At 39.5% G+C, this 21,751-nt stretch overlaps 1 protein-coding gene across 7 annotated transcripts in view; it reads right to left on the bottom strand.

Moving 5' to 3' along the window:
* The window catches only part of tmcc2 (transmembrane and coiled-coil domain family 2), a 189,033-nt gene that overhangs the window by 56,752 nt on the left and 110,530 nt on the right, over nucleotides 1-21,751 (bottom strand). Inside the window, exons 1-2 of one of the 7 annotated variants that reach the window (XM_063065375.1) lie at nucleotides 10,259-10,430; nucleotides 8,732-8,888 (exon numbers count right to left, since the gene is read on the bottom strand). The exons of 4 other annotated variants lie outside the window; for them this stretch is intronic. In XM_063065375.1, the coding sequence (XP_062921445.1) occupies nucleotides 8,732-8,797 (66 nt within the window). In that variant the 5' untranslated portion in view covers nucleotides 8,798-8,888; nucleotides 10,259-10,430. Of the gene's footprint in view, nucleotides 1-8,731; nucleotides 8,889-10,258; nucleotides 10,431-10,461; nucleotides 10,520-21,751 lie in introns of those variants that run through there. 2 more of the 7 variants (XM_063065376.1, XM_063065377.1) reach the window with 2 other exon arrangements.

The following is a 21,751-nucleotide window of genomic DNA, read 5'->3' as shown; positions in this document are numbered from 1 at the left end:
TAGAGTTCCCACCAGAGACAGTATAATACTGGATCTCCTCTGAGGGAATGAAACTAGGCAGGAGACAGAAGTGCGAGCAAGAGAACACTTTGGATCTAGTGATCATAACTCCATTAGATTTAAAGTAATTATGGAAAATGATAGGACTGCTCCTCGGGTTGAGATTCTAAATTCTAAAGCCAATTTTGTTGGCATCAGAAAAGATCTGACAGGTGTGGGTGGGGATACCAAAAAGATCTTGGTAAGTAGGAGGCTTTTAAAAGTAAAATGTTGAGGATACAGAATATGAATGTCCCTGTTAGAATAAAAAGCAAGGAACCTTGGTTACAAGGGATATTGAGGCCCTGGTAAAGAAATAGGAGGCACATATCAGGGATAGGCAGTTAGATCAAATGAGGTACTTAAGCATAAGAAGAGCAAGAGACCAGTTAAGAGAAATAGAAAAATCAGGCAGACTAAAAAAGGACATGAAATTGCACTGGTAGACAAGGTGAAGGAGAATCCCAAGGATTTCCATAGCTATATTAGAAGTGAAAGGATAACAAGGGACAAACTTGGTCCTCTTGACAATCAGCATGGTCATCCATGGCATAAAGCCAAAAGTGATGGGATAATCTTAACTGAATTTTTTGCATCAGATTTACTCCGAAGACAAGTCACAGAAACTACAGAACTGAGGAAAAAAGTAGTGAATTCATGGACTTATCAGGATTACAAGGAGGTAGTGCTGGCTGACTTGACAAGATTTAGGGCGGAGAGATCCTCAAGGCCTGACAAGGTATCACCTCGTATCTTACGAGAGGCTAGTCAGTGGACTGGTGGATAGCTATTATTGGTCTTTTGTTCAAGAAATGATCTGAGAATGAGGTGGGAAATTATAGCCCATACAGCCTGACATCACCTATGGGTAAATTATTGGAAGGCATTTGAATGGTCAGAATATGTAAATAGTTAGATAGATAGGACTTGATTGGGGGCAGTCAACATGCCTTTGTACATGGTAGGTCACATCTAATCAATCTTATAGAGTTTTTCCAATGAGGTTACCAAGATGATTGATGAAGACGACAGTGGATGCTGTCTACGTGGACTTTAGGAAAGTCTTTGACAAGGTCCCAGATGGGAGGCTAATGAAAAGGTCAAGTTATTTGTATTTGAGATGAAGTAGCCAATTTGGATCTAACATTGGCTTAGCAGAAGCCGCCAGAAGCCAGGGACAAGTGATGTACTACATGGATCTGTGCTGTATTTGCTGCTGGTTATCATGCATGTTATTGAAGTAGATGATAATGTGGTCCACTAGATCAGCAAGTTTGTGGATGACACCAACATTGGGGGCATAGCGGACTGAGAAGACAGCTATTAAAGCTTGCAGCATGATCTTGACCAGCTGGGAAAATGGGCTGAAAAATTGCAGATGGAATTTGATGCAGACAAGCGAGGTGTTGCATGCTGGAAGGACAAATCAGGATTGAGACTTACACAGTGAATGATAGGGCTCTGAGGTGTGACATAGAACCAAAGGACTTGGGAATACAGATTCACAGTTCCTTGAACAGTCACCTATAGTTAATCAAGGATTTATATTAATTTTTAATCACTAAATAAAATAAACCCAAGATGCAAGAGAACCCCACTCTTCCCAAATATGTTTCCACATTGACAACACTTCACAAAATACTATTGGCTTATTGAAGACATAAACATCATCTATCCCTTTGCCTCCATATAGGTTGCTTGATATCCTGAGTCGCTCCAGCAGTTGGTTGTTTTCTCCAGATTCCAGCATCTGCAGTCTCTTGGGCAACACACAAAAAATGCTGGAAGATCTCAGCAGGCCAGGCAGCATCAATGAAGAAAAGTAATAGTTGACATTTCAGGCTGACATATTTCATCAGGATGGAGGATGATGATGGATCTTAGCTCAAAAAGACAACTGTTTATTTCCCTCCACAGATGCTGCCAGATCCATTTCCATGAACAACTGTCCTCTCCTATTGGTTTCATTCTTCTTAAGCCCTTTATCTATCCTGCCTACCGTCTCCCATCTTCTTACTTCAAGTCCCCTTCCCCCTCCCCCCACCTTCTTAATCTGGTTTCTTCCCCTTTCGTTTCCTGATGAAGGGTCTTAGCCTAAAAAGTTAACTGTTCACTCCACTCCATAAATTCTATCTTGAGTTGCCAAGTTCCTCCTGCATTTTATGTGTGCTGTTCCAGATTTCCAACATCTGCAGTCTCTCTTGCATTAGCAGTCTTTTGTCCTTCTTTAACCTTAAAACCTCTTCACCTATTTTGCAATTGATTGTCTATCCCATCTTTTAGACTGTTCATGCAATGCATACTTGTAACAGACCAATAACTTAATCACTCTTGGTATTTACTGTTGTATGTAAACACGACTGAAGGCAATAAAATTCATTCTTATAATTTCTCTATGGGAAAAGTTCTTTGATGATTTGTTTTATGATCTTTGCAATTAACTACATACATGCTTGCTGCATAAAAGTTTATTACCAAATATTTCAGACTTTCCAACTAATGTAGACATTTTACAGAGTTTATAGATCCTAATACCTCTCAGATCCTTGAATCTTAATGGATAAATTCAGAGGTCTAAAATTATGGAGTCTCTGCAAAATCCAAATTATTAACTTTTCTCCCTCAACTGTGCTCCTAGGGCTGTGTTGTGACACTGAAATAGCAAATGTATGAATAATGCACAGAATGTTTTGAATTACTCTCAGAGAAAATGTTAAACACAGAAGGAGACCATTTTGCTAAATGACTCTCTTTGAAAGAGCAGGCCAGTGAGACTCTCCCACCTACTTCTTTCCCAATGATCCATTTCTGTGCTGTATGACTTTCACATCTACATAAATGCTGTAAGGTGGTTACAGAGATGCTGGCATTAATAGAACTGAAGATGAAGAATTTATTACTGCAGTTGTGTATAGTGCAGATTCATATTGGAATAATATTCATGGCCCATTTAAACACGGCTAGGTTTCACTTAAGTCTCCCAAGTAAGCTAATGCTATAGCAGCCTTAGCATCTTGAAGCTTGCGATGAAAAAGGAAAACAAATCATTTCACGATAGTTGAACAATCTGGGGAAGCATTTGATGTCCTAGGACCTAGCTTGAGTTCTAAATCATAAAGTATCTAAGGGAACAGCTATAAAAGTATTTGGATACATAGAGACTGATTAGAAATAGTTAACATGGCTTTGTGTGTGGTAGGTTGTGTCAAACCAATCCTAGAGTTTTTTGAGGAAGTAACCAGGAAAGTTGACGAAAGCAGTAGATTTTGTCTACATGGACTTTAGCAAGGCCTTTGATAAGATCCAACATGGGAGGTTGGTCAAAAAGGTTCAGTTGCTTGGCATACAAGATGGGGTAGTAACCTAGATTAGACACACGCACAACAAAGGGAAAGATCAAGGGGTGGGGGAGGGGATAGGCAGGAAAGGTAAAGAAGGAATAGGAGGAAGCACAAAGGGTAGCAGAAGGAGGTGGAACTATGAGGGAGGTGATAGGCAGCTGGAGGAGGGGGCAGAGTGAAACTGGGATGGGGGAAAGGAGGGGGAGGGAATTACCAGAAGTTGGAGAATTCAATGTTCATACCATCTTAGTCCTGACGAAAGGTCTCCTGTTCGTTTCCATGGATGCTGCCCGACCTGCTGAGTTCCTCCAGCGTATTGTGCATGTTGCTTTGACCCCAGCATCTGCAGAGTATTTTGTGTTTACAACCTGGATTAGACATTGGCTTTGTGGGAGAAGCCAAAGTGTGATACCAGATGGTTGTCTCTGACTGGAAGCCTGTAACTAAGTGTGTGTTGCAGGGATTGGTGCTGGGTTTGTTGTTGTTTGCCTTCTATACAAACAATCTGGATGATAATGTGATATACTGGATCAGCAAATTTGCAATGACACGAAGATTGAGATGCATAGTGTACAGTGGGGAAGGCGATCAAAGCTTCCTGTGGAATTTGGACCAGGTAGGAAATGGACTGAAAAATGGCAGATGGAATTTAATACAGACAAGTGTGAGATGTTGCACTTTGGGAGGACAAACCATGATAGAACTTGAATGCTGAAGGGGGCAGCAATAAGGAGTAGAAGAGGGGATCTGGGAATGCAGATCCATAATTCATTGAAAGTGGTGCCACTGGTAGATAGGATTGTAAAGGGAGGTTTTGGCACATAGGCTTTCATACATCAAAGTATTGAGTACAGGAATGTGGATGTTATCTTGAAGTCGTACAAACTTCAAGGCCTAATTAGGAATATTGGGTGCAGGTCTGGTCACCTAACTACAAGATAGATATCAATAAGATTGAAAGAATACAGAGAAAACTTGAAAGGCTGTTGCCAGAACTTGAGAACCTGAGATATAGCGAAAAATTGAAAAGGCTAGGACTTTCTTCTCTAGAGCATAGAAGATTGAGGGGAAATTTGATAGAGGTATACAAAATTATGATGAGTGCTAGGGTGATTTTTGGGTATAGAACATGTAGCAATTAACTGAACGGACTTTGACCACTAGCCTTCAGATTCAAATATATATTGAAGATTAAGCTAAAATGCAGACCAGACAGACCAAGAAACAGGCCCTTAACTGATTGTCTACATATGCATGGATCCAATCAACATCCCATTTCATGGATATGACAGTAATATACACTTATTTTGGGTGCGATGGTGGGAAGATCCATACATTTTGAATTGTTAAAATGTGTAGTTCAAGAAGGCACTGAAAATATGGATTTGTTTGAATTGTCCTGAATGTTCTTTGATCTTTAGCACGTAAAATGTGTGTAGTGTTGGGCACAGGCGACCTTCCCCATCTCCCCCCACCCCCAGAAAGGGTCTTCATATGATGCCTGCCTGTCGTATCTTGTTTTATTCAATAAAGAGGCTGCTTCATATCTACTAATACTCTTCCCCAGTGACTTCCATTCATGCAACAAGGGGTATGGTTAAGATATATGGAAACAGGCTTTTTCCACTGAGGTTGGGTGAGACTAGGTCATGGGTTAAGGGTGAAAGATGAAAGAGGAGGAACTTCTTCACTCCAAGGGTGGTGAGAGTGTGGAACAAGCTGCTAGTGGAAACGGTGCATGCGGGTTTGTTTTAAACAGTTAAGAGAAATTTAGATAGGTACGTGAATGGGAGAGGTCTGGAGGGCTACAGTCCAGTGCTGGTTTATGGGTCTTGGCAAATTACTAGTTCAGCATGGATTAGATTGATCAACGGACCTGTTTCTGTGCTGTAGTGTTTTATAGCTCTACAATGTCCACGGTTTTTGAGAATAAATCAATTTAAGTATTTAATTGAATGATATAATACAAGTTTGGATACAAATCTTCCTAGCCACACCCAATAACACTGAAAAATCCCTATAGGTGTGAAAAAGACAGAAATCCCCAACAAATCCCCAAATAAAGATACATGTACAAAAACACTTTCTTGTTTTGGAAAAAAAAAGCCACAAGAGGAAAATCTGTAAATGTTTATCTTGCATCGACAACCTGTGTGTTTCCCAACAAAAAGACCCATCATCAACGACTCTCATCACCCAGGACATGCCCTTTCCTCATTTCTACCATTGAGGAGGTACAAGAGCCTGAAGAGCCACAATCAATGATTCAGGGACAACTTCTTCCCCTCCGCCATCAGACTTCTGAATGAATAATGAACCCATGTACACTACCTCACTTTTTTTCCCCCTTTTTTGAGCACATCTACATGAGATGCTGTCGTAGGAAAACAGCATCCAACATCAAGGACACCAACACTCATATTCTCTTTTTGCTAATGCCATCAGGAAGAAGGCACAAGAGCTTCAGGACTGACACCACCAGGTTGAAGAATTGTTGCTACCCCTCAACCATCAGGCTCTTGAAACAAAGGGGTAACTTCACCTAACATCACTTGCCCCATCATTGAAATGTTCCCACAACCAACAGACTCACTTTCAAGGACTTTCATCTCATTTTCTCCATATTTATTGCTTACTTATTTATTATTTCTTTATTTTGTATTTGCACATTTTGTTGTCTTCTGTAATATGGCTGAAGGCCCAAGTTGGGCAGTCTTTCATTGATTCTGTTATGGTTATTATTCTATAGATTTATTGAGTATGCCCACAAGAAAATGAATCTCATTGTTGTATAAGGTACTTTGATTATATTTCCTTTGAACTTTGTACTCTAGTTTTATATTCAATATCTTACTGTAATTTATAGTTTTTATGTATTGCACTACACAACTGCTGCAAAACAACAAATCTCACAACATGTCAGTGATATTAAACCTGATTCTGAACATTTAGTTGAGAATGTCAGAGATCCACATACCTGTAATTACAGTGGTGCATTTAGCATATGGATAAACTACAGATGTAAATAAATACAACATCTGCATATTAAACAACAGATAAATCAGAATACAACAGACTGAGATTCCCACAGGCACAGACTATGAATTTAAAATGGATTATCACTCCTACAATTTAAAGCATATCCACTATTTAAAACAATACTATGGATTTAATACCTTCAACCACAGCGTGAATTAATTGATATACTTCTCTAAGGTCACAGATATGATTGAGTTTAGTTCTACTTGGTGTGGTGGGATAGGAATTCAATTAACAATCTGTGTTGTTAATGCAAAATATAAGTGTATCTTACATAAAGCTGACTCAGCCATCAAGTCTCTTGTGACTGAAAAATGGCAGGCACTACCTCATAACTTCAGTGTTATAGTGAAGTATACATATACATCTTTCATAAGTGTTCATAAGAAAAACAGGACAAGCTTTAGTTAAAAAGCTTCACCAAGCAAGCATTGTCTATCATTATTTGAAATGGTTCAAAATCATCTTGCCTTGGCAGAAAAACTTCAGTGAGACTGCCAACATTTCACCACATAACCAACTACAATTTTGAGATGTGTGCATACAACCACCTGGTGCTGCGGCCAATTGTTCATGATTGCTTCTACTACATTACAACACAAGCCTCTTCATGATGTTCAGTACGGAAACTGCAACATTGCGGAGTTTTCCCACCTTTCGCAGTAGGGAATTTAAACAAACATTCTATGCCAGTTTGCAAATCACACAGAGGATACATCATTATAGTCAGAGAGCTCTACAGCACAGAAACAGACCCTTTGGTCTATCTACTGTTACTCAGCTTAGTCCCACCAACCTGCATCCGGACCATAGCCCTCCATACCATCCATGTACTTACCCAAATTTAAGATAAATTTTAAAATTGAGCCCGCATCCACCATTTCTGTCGGCAGCTCGTTCCACACTCTCACCACCCTCTGAGTGAAGATCCCCCTCAAATATTTCATCTTTCACCCTTAACCTAGTCTCAACCAACCTCAGTGGAAAAAGCCTGTTTGCATTATTATTCAATTCAATTGAGTGATGAAACTACAGTGGTCTTCATTAAATACCAGTTTTTTTGTATTTTTCAGAAAGAGGCAGAGAGTGGGTCTTCTTTTAAAATTCATCTTCATTACTCAAAGTACTTGCATACTATTTCCTTTATAATTTAACCATTGGTTATCTTATTGGGAACCACATTCCTCAAAACCAATATATCCTTTATAGTGTTCCCAGATCTCCTCCTCCTGTTGAAAACATGACCTGGATCATTGTATAGTTGCGGCAAAACTTCTACCCCTTTGTATTTCAGTGCGAATAGACGAGACAGCATTCCATCCCATTAAATGCTTTTTACCATAGATAACATCCACAGTTCTCTCCTTTATAGATCTAAAGTGGTTGATATCATACTTGCCATAATGAAATCCATTTGCCACAGTTTTGTCCCTTTGTTTGATCTACTAATATGCCTTTATAATTCATTGTATTCAGATGCACTGCCTACAATGATGCTTTTATTGATATCAGGTATAAATTATAAATGAATAAACAAGCATTTTATATGTACAAGTCACAATTGGTAACTTAAGCTACTGGGCAGAATGAATAGATGACAAAAATACTCATTGATTATATAAAAAAAGATGTGTATGAAGCAACAATTTAATCTCACTTACTAAACAATATCTTTAAAAGTAGGGCGGAGCAAAATTTGACTATGGGAATAAAAAAAATCACGTCCAGAGGATAAACAGCATTTTAGAGTGAAAAACAAGAATGAAATTGATCCCTCCATTTAAAATGAAGAAGCCATTTCCAACTACTCAAGACTGAAGTTTCAGAACATTTTTTGATACTTCAGTTTTAAACAAAACTATACCACTGATGCTAACAACATGGCTAGGAAAAGCAAGACTTGTGAAGAATGCTAACGGATACAGTAATATTAAGAATTGAAAGTACTACATTTAGAAAATGTGCTGAAAAGCAGTCACACAACGAACTGTAATTGAGGCCGGCACTAACAAAGTCAGTCCCTTCATTCACACTCACAGTTTCTGTATGAAGCTGCACAGTACCAGAGTTAATGGCAAAACGCACAAAAGGTACCATCAGCGTAGATTGAACCGTTGATAGCAATGACATGACAGAGAACGCACTAGAAATGAAACACATGGTACACTATCTTACTGCAAGCCAGCAGAGCAGTGGAAACTTACTATCATATGAAACCAACAATGAGCACTTACTGTTCAGAGAGCAATGCTGCACAACACCAAATCAGGGAACTTTTGTTTAAACCTATCTGGGCAATAAGTAATACTCACAAATGTTCCCAGCAGCGAATTAAGGAGAAAAAATCTTGCGTCTGCAGAGGAATGCTCCATCCCCATTTGTCACCAAACACAAAATGGATCAAGTAAATAGTTGTACTGTGATTCTCAATATCACTGAGTGCGAAGCTCTCAGCAAGAGGAATTCCTTCTGCCAGCAGCAGTTAAGGAAAATAAAAGAGGTTGATTTTCTCAAAGCTACAGTGTAACAGCTGATGAATACCACGGCACATGCTGGTTTAAATAGCTCCATTTTTACAATGCCTGAAAAACTGCACAGGCACCATCTGCACCATCTTCATTTTAAATACAAAACACAACATTTAGAGTATATGAACCAACTAATTTCTACTTTCTACTTCAAGTTAATCTCAGCTACCATGATCACAACAATGGCAATACTACAATGCAAAGCCAAATAAAAATGATCGCACATTTGAAGCGTGTGTAAGGAGTTCACTGTGACTATAGGAATGAAACGTGGTGCCACATAGCATCATCTTTTTATAGACAGGATGGCAATAAGGTAAAAAATTGTGTGAATTGCAGCATTTGCCCAGTTAGAATTACCTATAAGTAACAAACAACATAAATTTTGACCAAGTCATTGTAAATCAGGAACAAGGCAAAGTGGTATTATATGTGATAATGCAGTTAATGTGTCATCATCAATACATTATATATCTAACATCTTCAGATTCCCACAGTCCAATTTAAAGCTAAATACTAATTGTTATAAATGTATGCTAGAAAATTTCAAAACAGCATCAAATCACACGCTTCATTGTCCTTGGATTATGGTGACTAAGTTAAGCCCATGTGTGGGGCACAGTAGATCTTAAGCAGCATGAAAATGGCAGTATGTTTTGCTGATGGGATAATTCCCAATGTTTTTCCTATTTATGGTAGTCAAGTTGGTCTATCAATAGTCAAAGATTATGAAGAACAAAATGGCAACACCATCAAAAATAAATCTTTATATTCTACATTCATTATGAATTCAACGTAACTTTTAATGTTGAGGTCCAAACTCCCACCATAATGCAGAAAACCACTATACACATTTTTATGGACATTTTCTAACTTACTCTTCAAGTACAATGGTTTAGCCCAAATTTATGTTGTCTACTCCTTAAACTTTATTCTAAGTTCATTTACAAAACCTCGAATTATCAAAACATATGGCATTATGTCTTGTGTCTTATGTCTTGTGGCCAAGAGATTTTTAAGATAACACACAAAACTATAGTTGATTTCTTTACAAATGGTGGCAGGTTCTCTATTCAATGACACATCAATTTATCTTGATATCTATATCCCTTCAGCAATGCAACTGGGGCTGTGAAAACAGACATTCATTTTTAATTGGCACCGAAGGTGACTTTCTAAGCAAGATTTATTTAACTGTTACATTGACACTTTACAGTGTCCAGCATCTCATAGGATTTCTTATATTTTACACATTCCTGAACAAACACAAGTAAATCACATTAAATAATAACATTCAATTCAAAAGGATACTTCACTACTTTGCCTTGGCATATCATCTTGAAAAAAAGTGTTAAATTCCCAAATATGCTTCAAGGTTCAGGACTTCAAAGTTCCGTTTTACCGTATCACCTTCTCCTTCCTTATGCTCTCACACAAAAGCAGCAAGTAAATTGAACTTTAAAGAAACCAGAGGTCTCCACACCATGCCTCATGCCATCTGCACCGATCTTTACCTCGGGACTCCACACTTTCTGGTGTTTTACAGTTGCAGCCTTATTGGTCATATAACAAGCTTGCAACATGACCCAACCAGGCCAAAAGCGACTGTCACTCAAAGTGCCAGCTGAAGTCAGCCTCTGAATCAAATCAGGCAATAACATCATGGTGCTCTTTTCATTATCAGTGCATTTGTTCTGTCAGGTAGAATCACGATTATAGCGTTACTGTACCACACCTACTTGGCCAGACTGACACAAATGAATTTAAAAAGAATTTCCAATAAAAGCCAGACCATGAAGGGTTCATCATTGGATATGTCCTTCTCCTTCTGCCCCACCACCACTCCACAACTGTTTACAAAATGCAAAGCACATTTGCTGCAATCAATCTACTAAAATTACACAGTCCTGACACTATTCAGGCACTTAACATAATTGCTCCTGGAGGATGGGGGGGCGGTGAATCTCATTTTTGTGGTGGGGAATAGAACATGAAGCAGGTGCATTACAATCACTGGGGAATTCATTCTCTGGGAATTAAAATAAATCAGCAGCTTGCATGGGAAAATGCACAGGATATTAAGCAGGGCTGAAAACACCAGCCTTTTGCTGAATGTGAATTATGCCAAATATTCAGGAAACCTTTATGCTTTGTTATGCAAAAATTAAGTAAAAATAAATTGTAGCCCTACGCTCCACTAAACTACATGAATTCAGCAAAGAAGTTTATATATCGCACCAAAAATTGTTACAAGCACAGAATATTGAAAAGCTGAACTAATATTAGCAAATGTCAAACAAGGAACAATATGAACATGCAAGTTATAAAGAGTAGTAGGTTACTCAGTCCATTGGCTAAGCTTCATCATGTAATACGGTCATGTCTTACCAACATCAAAGATTCAAGGTTTGGGCATTTAATTACTTGTAATAAAGGAGCATATACTTCAATATAAACACAGAAACATTTAAAGAATTAGTCAATGTATTCTGATGTTATCAGACGTCACACGTTATAGGATCCCCTTCAACTATTAACTGCTGACATATGCTCTGACTAAAAACATGAATGTAATCTGGTATAATATACACCAAGTGGGCACTTCATGAGGTACATCTGTTCATTAATGCAAATATATAAATCAGCCAATCATGTGGCAGCAACTAAATACATAAAAGCATGCAGATACGGTCAAGAAGTTCAGTTGCTGTTCAGACCAAACATCAGAATGGGGAAGAAAAGTGATCTAAGTGACTTTGACCGTGGAATGATTGTTGGTGCCAGACAGAGTGGTTTTAGTTTCTTAGAAATTGCTGATCTCATGAGATTTTCACACACATCAGTCTCTAGAGTTTACAGTGAACAGTGTGACAAAGAGTGGCAGTTCTGTGGACCTTGTTAATGAGAGGTCAGAGAGAATGACCAGACTGGTTCAAGCTGACAGGAAGGTGACAGCAACACAAATAACCACGCAACACAACAAAGGAATGTAGGAAAACATATCTGAACACCTTGGACTTTGAAATGGATGGTCTACCGCAGTAGAAGACTGCAAACATAAACTCAGAGGCAACTTTATTAGGTAGAGGAGGTACCTAATGAAGTGGCTACTGGTGTATATTAGTACACTATCAATATTGCCTCAAATTATATATAATAACATTTCTGGCCAATACTGATATAAACCATGGCTAAAGGACAAATAGTTAATACTGCCCTATATTTACATGATACTCAATGAAATTGTTTTGAAAAGTTTTCACAAGATCTCAGGTTCAATAGAGCAACTGTAATTCAGCTCTACTCTGCATACAAGTAGAAATGATAACTAGTTTGCCTGTCGATGCGTGAACACGACAGCGGCTCAAAGGGTTCCACACTAGGCTTATTGGGCACAGGACATCTGTTGATCTATGCAGAAATAGAAAGTGTATCCCAAGCTGGCTAACAGAAGTTAGTTTAACATTTCAACAATAATTGGAACGAAATCTTACAGATATTGAAAACCTAAAACATTAATAGAAAATGCAAGAAATAGTCAGCATGTCAGGCAGGATCTATTGTAAGTGATTCACATTAACATATCAAGTGGATGAAATTACATCGGAACATGGGCCTAAGACCACAACCTATAGACTCACTTCCAACAATTCTACAACTCCTGTTCTCAGTATATTTACTTGAGATACAGTACAGAATAGGCCCTTCCAGCCCTTCAAGCCATGCTGCCCAACAATCCCCAATTTAACCCTAGCCTAATCATGGGACAATTTATAAAGACCAATTAACCTACCATTGGACTGTAGAAAAACACCGGAGCACGAAAAAGTAGCTTTCAGAAACAGGAACAGATGTAACAGATTTGTTTCCTCCCTTTTAAAAGATATTGATAGTAATAACGCAATTTTCCTAAACATGAAGGTTAATGCACTTCAAATAAACAGGATATTTTCACTCGGGGTACATGTGTGGGAAATGGATGCAGCTCAGCTGTGTAACATATCCATCATTAATCCTTTGTGTGATCAAATCCTCTTACAATCCTTTTGAGATTCATCCCCCTAGAATCAGTGGTTTGAAATAGATTGCTTATAATTGGCAAGTTGAATCATAAATGAGTTAGCTGTCACAAAGTTGAAAGCCGAATCAACAGCATAGATAGTTGAACCACAACATCCTCAAATGGAAAGCTGAGCTCAGCTGCAAACGTCAAGCTACTTCCCAAAGAAACTGAGCTTTGAATCAGCCAAAAACAACTGCAAATAATGCTGGCTGGCTTTATTTCTCATTGCTGCACAGCAAAAGGTAAAAATCTATCAGTAAACTGAATTTAGCAGGGGTCCTTTCTCAGTCAAGTATTGCAAGAGTTGGCTCAGAACATATGGCAATCTTTATTTTTAAAGAACATTTTCAGAATCAGAATCAAGTTTAATATTACCAGCATATGCCGTGAAATTTGTTGCTGTACAGTAGCAGTACATTGCAATAAAGAAAGGTACATTGCATCTGGAGTTTCTCCGGTTAGCAGACGATTTCCCTCCACGCCTCTCTGACGTAGTGGGGAACCGCGTACGAGGCAAGTTACAGCAGTGGTTTGCCACTGCCTTCTGCCAGGTGAGTTTACCAAAGAGATCACCAGCTCGTAACCCAGCACGGATGGAAAGTGTGCAGGGGAGCCAGCTGGATTCGAACTCGGGACCTTTCGTCCCGAAGTCTGGCACTGATACCACTATGCCACCAGCTGGGTCTACATTGCAATGCAGACTAATAAAAACTGTGAATATATAAAATATTATATGTGTGTCAAAATAGTTTTTGTGATGTGTCTAGTGTGGTAATGTGGTGGATAGTGTCTGTCGCTCTTACTTTTAGTTTCCACTGCTAGCTAGCAGTCTTGCAAAAAGGAGAGCTGAAGGTATGAGTCTCTCCCTGCCAGTACACAGCCTTTCCAACAGCAAGCCTCATGTAGCGCCTCCTCGCTGGTGACACATGGAAACTGAACTCCCTTCGGACTCAGGCTGAACTACAGAGGATGGGGAGGAGGTCTGGCCCCTGCACATGTAGCATGCAGGCCCTCCAGCATGTGGACACTCCCTAATGCTCATTAACCGGGTCCCCAGCTATGGGTAAATAGCTCCAAAGCCTTGTGGGAGAGACGAAGGCTACGGGAGTAAACCCAGACAGCAAATCTGGAGTACAGCCCCGAAGGCAGCTGGACGTCATTGAAAATACTTCCTGCAGCTCCTACAGCCAAGCTGGTGCCAAACGTATTTCTTCATAAGCTTTCCTTTGGACTATACTGCTGAGGCCAAGAGGGATATCTTGATGAGTGGGGATCTCAGGATCTCCATATCTTCTGCCCAGGCTTGAGAGGACGATGATCATCACCCATTGTCCTTCGAGACAGATGGATGCTAAAATTTCAGGAACTTCATACACCTTGGCAATTTGACGCACTGGACTGTGGAGGACTTCACATGTTTAAGCCTATCTATCCCTGTGGTTGACATATTGGACATTTCAGTGACTAGATTAGCGACACTTAAAGCAGACTCCTTTGTAACCAGCTCCATTAACTTGGAGAGCTATTGGCCTTGTGGGTAGGTGGCGAACATACTAATGGAAATTAGGAGGTGACCTTCACCAAAGAATACCTATCATCAAACTACAGTATTCAAGCCAAGTTCTGATTTGGCTGACTCCACCACAATGTGGATAAAGATGGAACTCTGAATGAATGTCATACAAAGGTGAACATACTGAACATCAGCTAAATGACAGAAATCCATTGGAAAAGTAGATGATGAAAGCTGCCTCAAAGCCCATCTATGTCGCACATCTGCAGTGATTTTATTATTCCACTTGGTTTTATTGTTCCTCTTCTTTAATCTTTAAGCCATGAATCTATTTATTCACATTTCACCCTTTAAGATAACAGTTACCCATAACCACATACAAATAATTCAACTATTTTCGCTTTAGTTATCTGTAAACTCATTCCAAGCTTGAAGTCACTTGAAGTCTGAAAATAAAACAATGAATTCTTGAAATACTATCTTCCATGACTCCTTTAAACTAATTTTATCCTCCCATTACCCATAATACCATTCAAATTATTTTGTCACTTTTTAAAAAATTCTCAACTCATGTGGCTAGTGAACGGAAACAACATTAATAGTACGCCCCACAGCCTAAAGTAGCTAAAAATGGAACATGAAATTCTGCAGATGCTGGAAATCCAAAGCAACATGCACAAAATACAGGAGGAACTCAGCAGGTCAGGCAGGATCCATGGAAATAAACAGCTGATGTTTTGGGCTGAGACCCTTCATCAGGTCTGGAAAAGAAGGGGAAAGAAGGCAGAATAAAGAAGTGGACGTGAGGGGAAGGAGGCTAGCTAGAAAATGATAGTTGAAGCCAGGTGGGTAGGAAAGGTAAAGGACTGGAGAAAGAACCTGATTGGAGTGGAGAGTGGATCATAGAAGAAAGGGGAGGAGGAGGCAGGAGAGAGGAGGTAAGAGGCCAGAGTGGGGAATAGAAGAGGAAAGGGGGAGGGGAAACTTTTTTTTAAAACCAGGAAGTGGAACAAGTACTCCTTCAGTATGCTACTGCGTTCATTGTAAAGAAACATTATTATTTTTATGTTGAAAATAGCTGCTGTTTTGACTCTGGGCATTTACTCACCAAATGCTAGCATTTGGCAATAAAAACAATGTTTATTTCTTCACTTGTTGCTATCTGGACACTGTTTGCTAGACCAGTACCTACTGCCCATTTCTTGGCTGAGAAGGTGGGGGTTGAAACACATTTTTTAAATGGCTGCAGTCCTTCTTTATAAAAGCACTCCTACAATTCTGGGGGCAGCTTCAGGATTTTAATGCAGCAATATGACACTTTCAAATTAGCAATTACATGCGAGTTGGAGGGGAACCCACAAGTGATGAAGGGGTTCTATGTACTGGCTGTTCATTTCACCTGGTCCCTCAACACCACCTCTTTAGTAAAGAAAGCACAGCAGTGTCTCAGCTTTGAGGAGATTGAGGCCAACTCCCCTCCCAACCACCACCATTCTTTTTTTTAAAAAAAACAGGACCACTACTGAGAGTGTCCTGACCAGCTACATCACTGTCTGGTACAGGAATTGCAAGGCATCTGACCACAAGACCCTACAAAGGGTTGCAAAGACTGCTGAGAGAATCATGCCGATCTCTCTTTCACCCATTTGAAATTTTACCAGAAGTCCTCTGATCCAGCCCACAATCTCTTTGATCCCCTACCATCAGGTAAGAGATACTGTATCATTAGGTCAAATACTGTTCGGATGGGAAACAGGTTCTTCCCCAGGTCATAAAATTACTGCACTCCCTGCCACCCAGGTCTCGCCACATATTAAACTTGTGTCACAAATGAACCTTATTATTTGCTAATTTATTTTTGGTAATATTATTTATGTGTTATGTGCAAGTTTTATGCACCATGTTGTGCACCTTGGTCTGGAGGAACTTCCTTTGTTTGGCGGCACACATGTATACTGTTGAAGTGACAATGTACTTGAACTTGATCCTCCTTGGTGGCCTAGGTTTTAGATTTATACAGTTGCCAGCAGAGTAGTCTGAACATTTAACTACAGTGCATTTTCAAGTGGTACAGATTGCAAGTAGTGTGGACTGGTGGAGAAGGGAATGAATATTTAAAGTGGTGGATGTGATGACAATCAGGCAGACTACTTTGTCCTGGATGGCATCAAATTTCTTGAGATGTTGAATCCCCATCAAGCAAGCTAAAAAGAAATGTCCCAGTATGCCTTTGATTGGTGCTGCAGATGGGGACAAGGCCTTGGGATGTCATGAGTTAAGTCAATTGCTGCACGTTGAGTTAAGTTTCTCATCAATGGTGACCCACAGGAGAGTATGTTGCATGTACCTGATAACAAGTTTACAGATTGTGACCAATATGATCACAGGAAGAACACCATGTAAATTCAACACATCTCTTAATATCAAACTCTGTGTCAGAGAACCTAACATTGCAAGCCAAGATGAACTTCTCTAGCATTTTGTGTGTGTGTGTTGCTTGGATTTCCAATATCTGCAGATTTTGTGTTTGTGATAAATTAGGATTTTTTAAAATGTGCATTACTGCCACCCAGTGGTGCAGATGGACATAAGACCTGTGGCTCAATCAACATGAGCCTTGAATGGATGTGAATTGTTTGTTAACTTGCCACAAATCAAAAAGTTTACCCAGGCACATTTTTTTTCAACATTAACTGTGATGAATTTTCAGAGATAACTTTGATAACACTTGGAGTACTGTGTCTAGTTCTGGTCGCCTCACTATAGGAAGGATGTGGAAGCATTGGAAAGGGTACAGAGGAGATTTACCAGGATGCTGCCTGGTTTAGAGAGTATGCATTATGATCAGGGATTAAGGGAGCTAGGGCTTTACTCTTTGGAGAGAAGGAGGATGAAAGGAGACATGGTAGAGGTATACAAGATATTAAGAGGAATAGATAGAGTGGATAGCCAGCACCTCTTCCCAAGGGCACCGCTGCTCAATACAAGAGGACATGGCTTTAAGGTAAGGGGTGGGAAGTTCAAGGGGGATATTAGAGGAAGGTTTTTTACTCAGAGAGTGGTTGGTGCATGGAATGCACTGCCTGAGTCAGTGGTGGAGGGAGATACACTAGTGAAATTTAAGAGGCTACTAGAAAGGTATATGGAGGAATTTAAGGTGGGGGGGGTTATATGGGAGGCAGGGTTTGAGGGTGAGCACAACATTGTGGGCCAAAGGGCCTGTACTGTGCTGTACTATTCTATGTTCTATGTTTTGTTAAAATGTTGGAAAATGATCTTATTTCAGTCATAGAAATGACCCAATGCTTTCTGTGGAGCATTTTTTGATAATTTTCAATTGGTTGCTGTGTAGCTAGGAATCAATCAATGGATTCAGATGCCAATGCTTCGAGTTCCTTTAGTGATAGCCATATATTTTGATCAACATATTATACATAAAATTCTTGTTAAATAACTCCAATAAGGATAGTGACTACATTAACATAGAAAACCTACAGCACAATACAGGTCCTTCAGCCCACAATGCTGTGCATTGCGTTAGTTGGAAAAACCAGGTATCCCAACAGATGGACATCCAAACTCACCATATCCAAGATACATTTGTATAAAAATACTGCATCACATTATTGCCATACACATTTAAAAAAAAACACCAACCTTCAGAATTATCTCAATCTTCATGTGATAATGGAAAACTAGCCCAGAAGAACTTCATGGTCAATTTCAATTCATTTTAATGGTTTAAAATAATTTAAGATTTAAAATATGATCCGTTTTATATATGGACTTGACAGAAAATATCAGAAACAAAAAACAGGTTATTGATTTCTACCCCAAGCTCAGCTACAAAGAGGGCAATTAAAACTTTCTAACAATTGAAATACACGCAGCACTCATGAAGAGCAATATTACACTTGCATGAAAAAGTTTGTGAACCCTTTGCAATTACCTGGTTTTCTACATTAGTTAGTTATAAAATGAGGTCTGATCTAATCAAAGTCACAATAATAGACAAACACTATCTGCCTAAACTGATAACACACAAAATTTATACTTTTCATCAAACAAGAGAAAATCTGCAGATGCTGGAAATCCAGGCAACACACACAAAATGCTGGAGGAACTCAGCAAGTCAGGCTGAGTTTTCTCTATGGAAAAAAGATGCTCTTGATCTTTTCAAGGATTGCAGGTTCCTTGGCCACCATCATCTTATTTTTACTATGGATGTCCAGTCCCTGTACATCCCCATACCCCACCAGGAAGGCTCCAAAGTTCTCTGCCTCTTTCTGGACACAAGACCCAAACAGTTCCCTCCACACGACTCTGTTTCAACTAGCAGAATTTGTTCTCACTCTAAATAATTTCTTCTTTGGGTCCTCCCAGTTCCTTCAAACAAAGATATAGCCATGCGCACTCGTATGGGTCCCAGCTACGCCTGCCTGTTTGTTGGCTAAGTGGAACAGTCTATGTTCCATGCCTACATTGGTGACCATTCCGCACTTTTCCTACGCTACATCGATGACTGCATTGGTGCTGCTTCCTGTACCCATGCTGAACTTGTCGCTTTCATCAACTTTGCCTCAGCTTCCACCCTGTCCTCAAATTCACCTGATCCATTTCCAATACTTCCCTTCCCTTTCTCAATCTCACTGTCTCGATCTCCGGAGACAGCTTATCCACCGATGTCTATTATAAACCAACAGGCTCTCTCAGCTACCTGGACTATATCACCCTGCTACTTGTAAAAACACCATCTCCTTCTTTCAATTCCTCCATCTCCAGAGCATTTGCTCTCAGGATGAAGCTTTTCATCCTAGAACGAAGATGTCCTCCTTTTTCAAAGAAAGGGGCTTCCCTTCCTCCACCATCAATGCTGCCCTCAACCGCATCTCTTCCACTTCACGCATGCCTGCTCTTACCCCATCCTCCCGCCATGCTACCAGGGACAGGATTCTTCTTGTCCTCACCTACCACCTTTTTCCTCCAAACAACGCAGTGTGCATTTCTGCCAAATAGTTCAACTTTTGTCTTATCTGTACACAGAATATTGTCCCAGAAACATCGTGGAACATCTAGGAGGAGGTCTTTTGCAAACTTAAGTGCAGTAATTTTTTTTTGGAGAGCAGTGGTTCCCTCTGTGGTGTCCTTCCTTCCATGAACACCATTCTTGTTCAATGTTTTTCTTTTGTGGACACATGAACAGAGATTTTAGCAAGTTTTAGAGATTTCTGTAGGTCTTTTGCTATTACCCTTGGGTTCTTTTCCACCTCCTTCAGCACTACATGTTGTGCTCTTGGTGTGATCTCTGCAAGATGCCTACTCCTAGGGAGAGTAGCAACAGTACTGGGTTTCCTCCATTTGTTGACAATACTCAGGTCTTTAGAAATGCCTTTGTAGCCTTTTCCAGCTTCACCCAGCTCTACAATTGTTCTTCTTTGGTTCTCTGAAAGATTTTGATTGAGGCATAGTGCACATAAACAGATACTTTTTGAGAAAAGCAGACTCTGTCAGTAACCTGACTGTGTATCTTTTTTAAAAAAAAATATACATAGGGCAAGGAACCTCTACCACCCACACCTCCAATCTCAACTCATTGATTGCAATACCTGACTCCAAATAACTTTTGTAGAAGGCATTACGCCAGAGGTTCACATACTTTTTTGAACTTGGACTATGATTGTTTAAATAATGTACTCAGTATTGACAAGAAGTAGTACAATTGATGGTGGGTTATTAGTTTAGGCAGATTGTGTTTGTCTATTATGGTGACTTAGATGAAAATCGGACCACTTTTTATGAGCAATTAATGCAGAAAACCAGGTAATTGCAAAGGATTCACAAGCTTTTTCTTGGAACTGTAAGTGCAGCAGCTGTTCTATCCTGGCACAGAAGACAAGAGCAGAACACCCACTCCAAGTGTTGGTGATTCTCAGCCAGCTTCTTCTCTGCCCTTAAAATAACAAGACACAGCAGCAGAGTGTATCAAGGAATTTGCCTACAGAGCTCTGCCACATGAATGGAAATGTACTGCACTTTGAGGCAACCTGGAAATTGAACAGCATTTATACTACCCAAACTGAGAAATCCAGACCAATATATACAAATTAATTGTTATGCACAAGGCAATGAATTGCATATACCATTGTACGTCACAAGAGGTCCCTATTGGCATGAAGATGTAAACTCTCCCCCTTGTGGCTGGTAATGGATGCTATTAAGTATCTTGAAGCAACCCAAGTTTAGATTCCAGCAGGCATGTGTTACAGGAGTATTGTGCTTTAAGAAAATAGACTGTGTTGCAATTTTCCGTACCCGAAGCCTCTTTTTATAGATGCTTCAAGAAACATGAGTTTAAAAAAACTCCCCCCCTGCATAAATTCTGTCAACAAATTTTATTCCATAGCTAACTATTTTGGGTAGTGATTTTCTGCAAGGGTGTATTTTCCATTACCTGAAGGGCCGCAATGCAGGGGTTGCCTGTATGTCACGACAAATCACTGCCAAGCAATGTACAGATCATTTGCAGATAATTTAGGGCTTTAGCTGACTCATTTAAACATTTCATACACCAGTATTTGGCCTTCTTCAAACCAATGAACTTTTATTTCAAAATGTCTGCATCAACAAATTTTAGCTACATTGACAACTTTAGCTGGAGTTTATTCAGATAAAAAAAACATGTCACCACATGATTTCCTCATTATTTTAGCTTTCAACAGAGATGGATCCACATCCTTGATATCTGAGAAAGGTCTGTGGAAACTTATTTTTTGCACTTTGACTACAGATTCAGAATAGCACTACGTAATGTTCTCTTGGCTTGTATACCAGTCTAAAATATCAGGAATGAACTACATACCATATTCTCAAATCTTTCTGTTATCAGCATAAAGGTAATTAAATTTGTGACCAGCATCATCCAGAATCTGAACTGCTGCATAGCAGAGTTGCAGGTCAACAACAATTATCAGCAGCACACACAAAACGCTGAACAATTCAGCAGGCCAGGCAGCATCTAGGAAAAGAGTACAATCAACATTTGAAATGTCAACTTCACTCTTTTCCTAGATGCTGCCTGCCCTTGTGAGTTCTTCCAGCATTTTGTGTGTGCTGCTCGGATTTCCAGCAACTTCAGATTTTGTTAACAATTATCAGCAACTCACAAAAGCCACAATAGTCCTGAAGTGCAGGCAGATTTGGCCTTGCAGATTCAGATAATTTGGATATG

Source organism: Mobula hypostoma, chromosome 13 (genome assembly GCF_963921235.1).
Source record: "Mobula hypostoma chromosome 13, sMobHyp1.1, whole genome shotgun sequence".
Taxonomy (NCBI): domain Eukaryota; kingdom Metazoa; phylum Chordata; class Chondrichthyes; order Myliobatiformes; family Myliobatidae; genus Mobula; species Mobula hypostoma.
Note: the sequence above shows the minus strand (reverse complement) of the source record. Positions and strands in the feature narration are given on the sequence as shown.